At 33.5% G+C, this 13104-nt stretch overlaps 1 protein-coding gene across 2 annotated transcripts; it reads left to right on the forward strand.

The window, feature by feature from the left end:
* Nucleotides 1-5763: 5763 nt before the first annotated feature.
* LOC137828248 (pentatricopeptide repeat-containing protein At5g38730) lies at nucleotides 5764-10675 on the forward strand. 2 transcript variants are annotated; one of them, XM_068634743.1, is made up of 3 exons: nucleotides 5764-5951; nucleotides 6391-8628; nucleotides 9242-10675. In XM_068634743.1, the coding sequence occupies exon 2, from the start codon at nucleotides 6512-6514 to the stop codon at nucleotides 8273-8275; it is 1764 nt and encodes a 587-aa protein (XP_068490844.1). In that variant the 5' UTR covers nucleotides 5764-5951; nucleotides 6391-6511; the 3' UTR covers nucleotides 8276-8628; nucleotides 9242-10675. The 2 variants fall into 2 exon arrangements, with proteins under 2 accessions (XP_068490844.1, XP_068490835.1); XM_068634734.1 differs by having other exon boundaries at nucleotides 10272-10675.
* Nucleotides 10676-13104: the final 2429 nt, after the last annotated feature.

Raw genomic sequence — 13104 nt, forward strand, 5'->3', positions numbered from 1 at the left:
GTCTGAATCTTTTCAACACAATACTGACCCAGAATAAAATTGTCGAAAGTATAGCGAAATTTCACAACTCGGTAGAGGATAGTCTTGGTTTTCAATAAAATTTATGAAAATTTCTCCTAAAATAGTTTCTTCCTGAAATTCCACATAAGAATCTAGACTGAATTTGGGACAAAATGCGACAAATTTCAGGTCAAATGGATGAGTATTCACCCACGAAAAAGATCAAACAGTTTCACACACAAACGAACCTTCCTTTCGGCCCTGGAAGTGATGATTAAAAAATTTATTGCAAATCCCATGGGACGAATTTTGGTCTCAAATCTCAGCCAAAACTCAGTAGGCACAATGACGAATGACTGGTAAAAATTTCAGACGAAAATACCCAAGGAGTAAGGCGTAGTAAGTCCGAGACCGAGAGTGAACAAAACTGGTTTTCCGAAAACAAAACGTCATGGCTTTTCTTCCCCGTATCTTCTTTTTGTGATCTGTTTATGGAAGTGCCTCCTTACCTGTGTGCAAACAACATCTGAAAGTACTTGTCTGAATTTTTTCAACGCAATACGAAACCCAGAATAAAATTGCCCGAAATTTCACAAGTTTCTGTAAAGATAGCCCTGGTTTTCAATAATATTTATGAAAAATTCTCCCGAAATAGTTTTTTCCTGAAATTTCATGTAAGAATCTCGACTGAATTTGGGACAAAACGCGACAAAATTTCAGATCAAACGGATGACTATTCACCCACGAAAAAAATCAAACAGTTTCACACACAAGCGAACCATCCATTCGGCCCTGGAAGTGATGATTAAAAAATTTATTGCAAATCCCATGGGACGAATTTTGGTCTCAAATCTCAGCCAAAACTCAGTAGGCACAATGACGAATGACTGGTAAAAATTTCAGACGAAAATACCCAAGGAGTAAGGCGTAGTAAGTCCGAGACCGAGAGTGAACAAAACTGGTTTTCCGAAAACAAAACTTCCTGACTTTTCTTCCCTGTATCTTCGTTTTGTGATCTGTTTATGGACGTGCCTCCTTACCTGGGTGCTAACAACATATGAAAGTACTTGTGTGAATTTTTTCAACGCAATACGAACCCATAATAAAATTGCCGAAAGTACGGCGAAATTTCACAAGGTTCGGTAGAAGATAGCCTTTGTTTTCAATAAAATTTATGATAAATTCTCCCGAAATAGTTTTTTCCTGAAATTTCACGTAAGAATCTCGACTGAATTTGGGACAAAACGCGACAAAATTTCAGATCAAACGGATGACTATTCACCCACGAAAAAAATCAAACAGTTTCACACACAAACGAACCTTCCATTCAACCCTGGCAGTGATGAATAAAAAACTTATTGCAAATCCCATGGGACAAATTTGGGGCTCAAATCTCAGCCAAAACTCAGTAGACCCAATGATAAATGACTGGTAAAAATTTCAGACCAAAATACGAAGGAGTAAGGCGTAGTAAGTCCCAGATCGAGAGTGAACAAAACTTGTTTTTCGAAATAAAGCGTACTGGCTTTTCATCCCCGTATCTTTTTTTTGTAATCTGTTTATGGATGTTCCTCCATACCTTGGTACAAACAACATATGAAAGTACTTGTGTGAATTTTTTCAACGCAATACGAACCTTGAATAAAATTGACGAAAGTAGGGCGAAATTTCACAAGTGTCGGTAGAGATCGCCTTGGTTTTCAATAAAATTTATGAAAAATTCTCCCGAAATAATTTTTTCCTAAAATTCCGTGTAAGAATATTGACTGAATTTGGGACAAAATGCGACAAATTTCAGGTCAAAAGGATAAGTATTTACCCACGGAAAAAGTTATATAGTTTCACACACAAACGAACCTTCCTTTCGGCCCTGGCATTGATGAATAAAAATTTTATTGCAAATCCCGTGGGACGAATTTGGGGCTCAAATCTAATCCAAAACTCAGTACACACAATGAAGAATGACTGGTAAAAATTTCATACCAAAATACCCAAGGAGTAAGGCGTAGTAAGTCCCAGACCGAGAGTGAACAAAACTGGTTTTCCGAAAACAAAACGTCCTGGCTTTTCTTCCCCGTATCTTCTTTTTGTGATCTGTTTATGAACGTGCCTCCTTACCTGGGTGCAAACAACATATGAAAGTACTTGTCTGAATCTTTTCAACACAATACTGACCCAGAATAAAATTGTCGAAAGTAGGGCGAAATTTCACAACTCGGTAGAGGATAGTCTTGGTTTTCAATAAAATTTATGAAAATTTCTCCTAAAATAGTTTCTTCCTGAAATTCCACATAAGAATCTAGACTGAATTTGGGACAAAATGCGACAAATTTCAGGTCAAATGGATGAGTATTCACCCACGAAAAAGATCAAACAGTTTCACACACAAACGAACCTTCCTTTCGGCCCTGGAAGTGATGATTAAAAAATTTATTGCAAATCCCATGGGACGAATTTTGGTCTCAAATCTCAGCCAAAACTCAGTAGGCACAATGACGAATGACTGGTAAAAATTTCAGACGAAAATACCCAAGGAGTAAGGCGTAGTAAGTCCGAGACCGAGAGTGAACAAAACTGGTTTTCCGAAAACAAAACGTCATGGCTTTTCTTCCCCGTATCTTCTTTTTGTGATCTGTTTATGGAAGTGCCTCCTTACCTGTGTGCAAACAACATCTGAAAGTACTTGTCTGAATTTTTTCAACGCAATACGAAACCCAGAATAAAATTGCCCGAAATTTCACAAGTTTCTGTAAAGATAGCCCTGGTTTTCAATAATATTTATGAAAAATTCTCCCGAAATAGTTTTTTCCTGAAATTTCATGTAAGAATCTCGACTGAATTTGGGACAAAACGCGACAAAATTTCAGATCAAACGGATGACTATTCACCCACGAAAAAAATCAAACAGTTTCACACACAAGCGAACCATCCATTCGGCCCTGGAAGTGATGATTAAAAAATTTATTGCAAATCCCATGGGACGAATTTTGGTCTCAAATCTCAGCCAAAACTCAGTAGGCACAATGACGAATGACTGGTAAAAATTTCAGACGAAAATACCCAAGGAGTAAGGCGTAGTAAGTCCGAGACCGAGAGTGAACAAAACTGGTTTTCCGAAAACAAAACTTCCTGACTTTTCTTCCCTGTATCTTCGTTTTGTGATCTGTTTATGGACGTGCCTCCTTACCTGGGTGCTAACAACATATGAAAGTACTTGTGTGAATTTTTTCAACGCAATACGAACCCATAATAAAATTGCCGAAAGTACGGCGAAATTTCACAAGGTTCGGTAGAAGATAGCCTTTGTTTTCAATAAAATTTATGATAAATTCTCCCGAAATAGTTTTTTCCTGAAATTTCACGTAAGAATCTCGACTGAATTTGGGACAAAACGCGACAAAATTTCAGATCAAACGGATGACTATTCACCCACGAAAAAAATCAAACAGTTTCACACACAAACGAACCTTCCATTCAACCCTGGCAGTGATGAATAAAAAACTTATTGCAAATCCCATGGGACAAATTTGGGGCTCAAATCTCAGCCAAAACTCAGTAGACCCAATGATAAATGACTGGTAAAAATTTCAGACCAAAATACGAAGGAGTAAGGCGTAGTAAGTCCCAGATCGAGAGTGAACAAAACTTGTTTTTCGAAATAAAGCGTACTGGCTTTTCATCCCCGTATCTTTTTTTTGTAATCTGTTTATGGATGTTCCTCCATACCTTGGTACAAACAACATATGAAAGTACTTGTGTGAATTTTTTCAACGCAATACGAACCTTGAATAAAATTGACGAAAGTAGGGCGAAATTTCACAAGTGTCGGTAGAGATCGCCTTGGTTTTCAATAAAATTTATGAAAAATTCTCCCGAAATAATTTTTTCCTAAAATTCCGTGTAAGAATATTGACTGAATTTGGGACAAAATGCGACAAATTTCAGGTCAAAAGGATAAGTATTTACCCACGGAAAAAGTTATATAGTTTCACACACAAACGAACCTTCCTTTCGGCCCTGGCATTGATGAATAAAAATTTTATTGCAAATCCCGTGGGACGAATTTGGGGCTCAAATCTAATCCAAAACTCAGTACACACAATGAAGAATGACTGGTAAAAATTTCATACCAAAATACCCAAGGAGTAAGGCGTAGTAAGTCCCAGACCGAGAGTGAACAAAACTGGTTTTCCGAAAACAAAACGTCCTGGCTTTTCTTCCCCGTATCTTCTTTTTGTGATCTGTTTATGAACGTGCCTCCTTACCTGGGTGCAAACAACATATGAAAGTACTTGTCTGAATCTTTTCAACACAATACTGACCCAGAATAAAATTGTCGAAAGTAGGGCGAAATTTCACAACTCGGTAGAGGATAGTCTTGGTTTTCAATAAAATTTATGAAAATTTCTCCTAAAATAGTTTCTTCCTGAAATTCCACATAAGAATCTAGACTGAATTTGGGACAAAATGCGACAAATTTCAGGTCAAATGGATGAGTATTCACCCACGAAAAAGATCAAACAGTTTCACACACAAACGAACCTTCCTTTCGGCCCTGGAAGTGATGATTAAAAAATTTATTGCAAATCCCATGGGACGAATTTTGGTCTCAAATCTCAGCCAAAACTCAGTAGGCACAATGACGAATGACTGGTAAAAATTTCAGACGAAAATACCCAAGGAGTAAGGCGTAGTAAGTCCGAGACCGAGAGTGAACAAAACTGGTTTTCCGAAAACAAAACGTCATGGCTTTTCTTCCCCGTATCTTCTTTTTGTGATCTGTTTATGGAAGTGCCTCCTTACCTGTGTGCAAACAACATCTGAAAGTACTTGTCTGAATTTTTTCAACGCAATACGAAACCCAGAATAAAATTGCCCGAAATTTCACAAGTTTCTGTAAAGATAGCCCTGGTTTTCAATAATATTTATGAAAAATTCTCCCGAAATAGTTTTTTCCTGAAATTTCACGTAATAATCTCGACTGATTTTGGGACAAAACGCAAAAAATTTCAGGTGAAACGGATGAGTATTCACCCATGAAAAAAATCAAACAGTTTCACACAGAAATGAACCTTCATTGGCAATTTCTTCCTGTACTGCTACATTTTTCTTCCTGCACCCCCACATTTTTCTTCCTGCACCCCCATAATATTGTGCAAAGGCAATATTGTCCCTATATAAATTGTACATTTATTTTTTTTCTTATTCCGGATTATGAAATCTGGTAAATTTTCAGATTGGCACTTCCAGTAAATTTTTGGATTGGCGCTTCCGGTAAATCTTCGGATTGGCGCATCCAGTAATATCACGAATTGATGCTTCCGGTAGTACATGAATGATAGTGTTAAAACAAAATAAAAAAATGCAAAACATCCATAATTGAATAAACAATTCCGGATCCACCAATCTGTAATTCAAAATATGCATTCCGGATTCAGAAATCCATAATTGGAAAAACTCATTCCGGATCCACCAATCCGTAATAGAAATTATGCTTCCAGATTCAATAATCTGGAAATCAATAATTTATGCAAACTTTGTTTCCAGAACACCCCTCATCTAGAATGCAACATGATTCAGTTCTGGATTGATGAATCCGTAGCACACTCCTAGATCCCGAAATTGTGGGGGTCAGTTTCGGAATTTTCAAAATTGTGGAGGTGCAGGAAGAAAAATGTAGGGTTTCAGGAAGAAACTGCCTTTTCTGGATTATATACCCGACCCAGCCCAGTCCAATAAGGTTTCATTAAGGGGTTGGGACGACCCGGCCCGAACCCAAACAAAGCATTTCAAACTTCACCTACGTCGCACCCTCCGCCGTCGCCGCCGTCGCCGCCGCCACCAGCTGCGAAGGCTTTCCTCATCCCCTTACTGTGCTCGGTTCAACTACAACTCTGCCATTGTTCTGCTACACCTTACAACAGCAAAGTCCTTTTTTTTTATTTGTTGAGGTTTCTCTCTTTTCTGTCTCTCTGAATTCCAGTGCTCTTTATTTCTTTACCCATTTTTCAATTCAAATTGTTTCTGTACTTTGGATTGTTCAGCAAATGGGTATTGTTCAAATTTCGCTGTTTCAATTTTTTGCTTTGTTAGTAGCTAATTGGTCCATGGCTTGATGCACACCCTGTGTTTGGTTAATGCCCTGACTTAGATAAAGGAGATGAGGTTTGATGTGAAAGCTAACAATATGAAGCTGTGTTTACAAAGAACTATAAGCTTGATCTCAATTTAGAGACTTGTATAGATACATTTAAACTTCTAGTAATGTCTGAATTTATTATTAGAATATTTTACCAACATATTTAAAAGTTCAATTTATTATAAACATTCTCAGACTAGTTTAATTCTTTGTAGTTGGATAATATTTTAATGAGACATTCTACTTCACAGGGTTTTCAAGAAATGTGAAAAGCAACTCATAGCAAGAAAACAAATTGAAGCAAACTAGGCGTAGCAACAAAGTATGGTTGTGAAATGAAAATGATGGGGCGTATTGATCATATTGGCAGACATGGTTTTCATTGGGAGTCATAGGCAATTTATTGATAGTGTGTGCACAGTTGTGATCAAGGGTAACTGGGGCAATCTGTTGAAGGTTAAGAATGCCTCTGCTTTCACTTCTTCTACCATTCACCAGGTACTATTGCAGCTCTCACTCTATGATTCTGGAATTTTTCATTCCTTCCCATTCTTCAAATGGCTCGACTCCATCCCACATTATAGCCATTCCTTGCAATGTTCATGGGCCATGATTCACATCCTCACCGAACATAAGCATTTCAAAACTGCACAAAATATGCTTGAAAAAATTGCGAACAGGGATTTTCTTCCATCACCTTCAGTTTTGAGCACTTTGGTGAGGACTCATGACAACCCAGAAGTTAATTCTCAAGTTTTGAGCTGGCTTGTCATACATTATGCTAAGTCAAAGATGACACATGATGCAATTCAAGTTTTTGAGCAGATGATGTTACATGAAGTCAAACCTCATTTGCATGCTTGCACTGTACTTTTGAATTCGTTGTTGAAGGATGGGGTTACTCACATGGTGTGGAAAATTTACAGGAGAATGGTTAAAGTTGGGGTTGTTCCCAATATGTACATTTACAATTGTTTATTTCATGCCTGTTCAAAAGCAAGAGATGTGGAAAGGGCAGAACAGTTATTAAATGAGTTGGATTTAAAGGGTATGCTACCTGATATCTTCACATATAATACTTTGATATCATTATATTGCAAGAAGGGTATGCACTATGAGGCTTTGTCTATCCAGAGCAGAATGGAAAGAGAGGGGATAAACCTTGATATTGTTAGTTATAACTCTCTTATTTATGGATTTTGCAAAGAAGGCAGGTTGAGAGAAGCTATGAGGATGTTTAGCGAAATAAAAAATGCAACTCCCAATCAGGTGACATATACTACATTGATTGATGGTTACTGTAAAACAAATGAACTGGAGGAAGCTCTGAAAATTCAGGGACTGATGGAGTCTAAGGGATTGTACCCTGGAGTTGTTACTTATAATTCAATTTTGCGTAAGCTGTGTCAAGATGGCAGGATAAAGGATGCTAACAAACTCTTGAGTGAGATGAGTGAAAGGAAAGTTCAAGCTGACAATATCACTTGCAACACACTTATTAATGCATACTGCAAGATTGGAGATATGAAATCTGCTTTGAAATTTAAGAACAAGATGTTAGAATATGGACTAAAACCTGATCCATTTACATACAAGGCGCTGATTCATGGGTTCTGCAAGACAAATGAGTTGGAAAGTGCAAAGGAGGTATTGTTTAGCATGCTTGATGCTGGATTTACACTCAGTTATTGTACATACACATGGATTGTAGATTGCTACTGTAAGAAAGACAATATGGATGCAGTTTTAGCACTGCCAAATGAGTTTATGAGTAGAGGCCTTTGTCTTGATGTTTCAGTGTACAGGGCATTGATAAGAAGGTCATGCAAGTTAGAAAGGGTTGAATGTGCTGAAAAGTTATTCAATCAAATGGAAGGAAAGGGTATATCGGCTGACAGTGTTATCTACACCAGTCTTGCATATGCTTATTGGAAAGCAGGGAATGCAAGTGCTGCCTTGGGTGTTTTAGAAGAGATGACTAGGAGAAGGTTGATGATCACAGTCAAACTGTATAGATGCTTTAGTACTTCTGATGCTAGTGAAAACAAAGTGTCGCTGCTCTTCTGGAATCATGTGGTGGATAGGGGTCTGATGTCAAGAAATTCAATGAATAAAATACAGCAAATGCTGATATGAAGGAACCCTCACATCTAGAAGATTCTTCATAGACCTGTTTGCGATGCATTGCTTTTGGTTGTTAATGTCTCTCTTCATGTTTTCAATTTTCATTGGAATTTGGAAAACACTTAGATTTTTGAAAATATGGTGCAGGCCAACCTTGCATGCTAACCATCGTAAACTATCTTGTTTTAGAATCTAGTTATGCATCATGTTGTTCATAAAAGATACAAACTCTTTATGGACGGGGAACAACCACCACCGAACATCATTAAGTTCTCACTCCCTGCATTTTCAGCTTATTCGGAGGAAGCACATATCCTTCATATATATAGGATTAAGCCATCATGATTAAGCAGGAGCTTGAGCAGGTATTTTCATTTTTATTTGGATAATCACGGGACTAAAGTTTTTTCTTGCTATGATAATGCATGTTGAGTATATAATTTCGTTTTCTTTTAATGTTAGTTTATCTTATGAACTGCAATATTGATGGTTTCCTTCTCGGTTTTGTACTGTTGAAGTGGGGGTGGTGGAGGGGGAGGGAGGAGAAAAGGTACAAAGAAGTAGTGTAATTTAGCAAAAAGAAAAAGACATTAGCATAGCTTATTACTCTCTCAACATATCTAGTGAAAGGTCCAAGTTTAGATATTTCCTCTTTAAAGTCTTGAGTGCTCCACCCCAAACAAACAAACCAAAATCTTCACAGATATGATGCTGCCATCTAGATTTGCCATCCTAGATCACGCCTAAATAAATTTAAGGAAGAAAATAGTCCACGTTTTAAAGGCTATCCCAGGATTTGCCTAAATGTTAGAAATCCTACTCATCTTTTAATGGCTTAATGGTGTCATACAAATAAGTGTGCTGTTGTTTCTTAGTTGGAGAGCCACAGGACCCATATCAATAGAATATTTTATGACGCTATAAATCTGCAATAGTTCATTAGTATCAAGTCTCAATCATTGAAGAAAAATTTGGCAGGGACTTTTGATTTTCAAAAGAGTCTTTCAAGAAGGAATCTCTTTCCCTTTTGGATGTGGGGAATTCATTCAGCCAAGTGCAATATTGGGGGAACTGAAGAAGTCCAACATGTTGATAAAAATGGACAAGGGAAGTACCTCAGGACCATTTAAAGTGGAAGGATCGATGAACTTCTTTTGGACTCCTCTTAATGGTCTCACAAGGGGTATCGGAGTTCATGAGTTGAATTGATTGGAATTGGACAATTATTCGAGAAATGGTGGTTGATGAGCAGTGGTACACAACCTAGTGGTGACTGGTGAGCAATAAGATTTGACTTGGCTCTTGGGAAAAAAGATTAGCTACGGACATGGCCTGATCCAAGTGACAAATGGTAAAACACTAGCATAGTGGTCAAGATGTGGCTTAGTGTCTAGCAAAGAGTGTAAGCACATTGGTAAGATATGTGACAACATATGAAGAGAGATTGGTGTAGCAGGCGTTGAATATTTAGAAAAGGTTTGTACAAAAAGTTGTGGCTTAAGATGTGGCATTGGCCCACTTACATAATTTCTGTATAAGTAAATTAAAACAAATCTCCTTTAGTGATTGGACTAAAGCTGATAGCATAAACTCTAGGGGATGAATTATGAATACGAATTGAAAGAATGACTTGCTAGGAACTTTTCTTCATGTTTTCACTTCATATTGTTGCTTTGGTTTAAGTCCATTTATCATGGTTGGCTTCTCTATGTTACTAGTGGGGAAAAACAATTGAAAATTACATGCAAACTAAGAGTTAATGAGGCAATGCTAGATAGTAGATAACAACAGAAGAGCACACTCCCACTTTGTCTGTGATCTTGCAACATCACATGCTGTAATGACAACGACAAATGAAGTTAATGAAATGTTTGCTTGAATGTAATTGTGGCAAACATCAAGCACTTTGCTTTCAATGCACATAGACATTGTTTTCATATGTGGAAAACTTTTGTAGATTAGACATTTTTAGCTAGTTTACCAACCAGAGTTTCAACGAATTATGAAGGTTACAGGGTTGAGTATCATACAATTTTGGATCCTACAATGCTGTGTAACGTGCTTGATCCTCCAAAATCAAAGAGCATCCAGTGTGATATGGACTTCAGGGGTGAGACAAACACACGTTCAAAATCAACTCATTGTGCTTTTCAGAATTTCAATTTGAAAGAGTTTGCATCAACAGTATGCCACTTGTTCCCTCGTTCAATGTATCTCAGGGTGTTGCATTATCTACATGATTCTGATGTAACATATCATGATATAATTGTCAACATTATTTTGAAAAGTTTCTTTTGAATATTGTTGCTTATCAGATTCAATGATTACAATTGCAAGTTTGGTGTCATACTATGAATTTTAAAGGAAATATTGTTGACAAAAGCAAACAAATATTCCTTATTTTTAACTTTACTTTTGAAATGTTAGAAATCACCTCAGATCAAAGGGACACCTCTCTGGTTCCATAAAGCTGAATTAATAAACTAACATGGTGCATTTGTGTTGACAAGTAATTTTGTTCTTTGAGCATGTTGTCTGAAACTTCCAGTGTATATGAAAAAACTACTGACAGATATCAAGTTAATGCTAAAATCCAATTAAACTCTACTTTTATTGGATCAAACCATCATATTCACTCTCTTTTAACATTTTAAACGATTATTTGATTATTACTATTTTGGTATTATGCATAAGGTCACTACAAAAAAAATTATAATTATTAAATAGAAACTAATTTTAGATATTAAAATAATTAATTATTATTTGATTAAATTAAAGACTATTTTATAAATTAAAAAAACTATTGGTGTCTAAAGTAGTTTTTATTATTAATAAAAATTTATAAAATAGTTTCTAAATTAGTATTTAACCATTAACTATCACGATTTTAACTACTTATTACTTTATATTCTAAATTAGTCTTTATTAGTCTTTTAAAGATCAATTTAAAATCTAAAATATTAGTCGCTGAAAATTAGGTAGTTAATTTAGATACAAATTTAAAAATTATTTTATAAATTTTTATTAATAATAGAAACAACTTTAGATATAAATAATTTTTTAGTTTCTAAATTAGTATTTAATTTAATTAATATAATGACTAATTATTTTTTGTCTTTAAATTTTATTATTATTTAATTATTTTCTTGTAATGAGGTATGTTTGGTGAAAATAAATGATAAAAATCAATTCTCATTATTGAAAAATGAAAACTAACTTTTTTTTGTTCTTCAATAACTAGAGGAGTACTATTGTACATTTGTGTGGTTTAGTTTTACTTTCTTATATTAGCAAAAAAGAAATTAGGTTATTGAAAAAGAAAAGTTTAATTAGTTTATGTGATTAATTTATAATTTTTTACTTTTGTAGATAAAAACTATTTTTTCAATAATCATAGCTTAGTTTAAAATTCTTCTTATTGTTTTTTAAATATAAAATATCTAATAACATTAAACACTTATAATAAAATTAATTTCACAATATCAATTTATAAAATGAAATTTATACTTATTTATATAATATATTTTTACCATATATTTAATTAATGTAGATCTCTAATCATATTTTTTAAAGATAATTATTATAAAAAATTTGAAACTTATATTACACTTTACATTTATACTTTTAGTGGATAAACTATTTTTGTCAATTTAATTTGTAAAAGTTTATATACTAAATTTATATAAGCTATAATTTATGATAGTTTTAAGAAAAATATTGTAATAGTTTTTCTATTTGAGTAATAGTTGAATCTCATCACATTTTGCACTTACCTCAAACTATTTATTTTCACACTACCTTATTACTTTTCCTCCTATTTTTTAATATACAGAAGACATATATATTGTGAAATGTGTATTATCTTTTTATTTTATATATTATTAAGAATAATAATGTAAGAATAATGGTAAAAATAAATACAGTGTACATATTTTAAATATTTTTTATGGTATTCCTCGTTTCTCTTGCCATCAAAATTATTATTATTATTATTATTATTATTATTATTATTATTATTATTATTATTATTATTATTATATATATATATATATATATATATATATATAAATTACCTTACAAATCAAATTGGCCTTAGTTCCAAAAAAAATTTGAAAAACGATGATTTGCATTTAAAGCTTTTTACCATTTAGAACTTGTTTAGTAATTTTGATTGTAATAAATATTATAATTTCAATAAAGGAAAAGGATTTTTTAAGTATAAAAATATTTAGAATTTTTATTGAAATTTAATATATTACAAAAAAAGAATTCTCCAACAATTTCTTAATTTAATATAAAATAAACTCTTATTATTAATGATTTTATTTATCTTTCATAATCTTGCAATATAAAAGTAATTATTTTAAACAATCCAAATTAATTAAAATATCTTAGAATTATTTTATCTTATATATGTTTCCAAACATAAAACTTATTTCATACAATTATTTATAATAGTCTAATATACCTAATTAATATTACAATAATCCAATCCAAATTAGATTTCGTAATAAAACTACATTTTAATTTAAAAACCATGTAAAATTTTATAAAAAATTATAATTTTAAAATTAATCTTAAAAATTATAATTTATTTCGTTTAGACTTTTATATATATACTTTTAAAGTTCAGAACTTTAAGAGTTGATATTTTATTAGACTTGAGAATTATAAAAATAAAATAAAATATGGTTTTGATATTATATTATTTTACTATTACTATTTCAACCATAATTCAACTATATTTAAATTATTATACTATAAACTAATGTCTTGGTTAAATAATTATGACACTTTTAAAAGCATTGATAAATTAAAATTAATAAATTGACCAAATGATA

This window comes from Phaseolus vulgaris, chromosome 11, assembly GCF_000499845.2.
Source record: "Phaseolus vulgaris cultivar G19833 chromosome 11, P. vulgaris v2.0, whole genome shotgun sequence".
NCBI lineage: Eukaryota > Viridiplantae > Streptophyta > Magnoliopsida > Fabales > Fabaceae > Phaseolus > Phaseolus vulgaris.

Bases quoted from the DNA above. Each gene is read 5' to 3' on its own strand.
- LOC137828248 (XM_068634743.1), top strand. From the start codon at position 6,512: ATGGTTTTCATTGGGAGTCATAGGCAATTTATTGATAGTGTGTGCACA.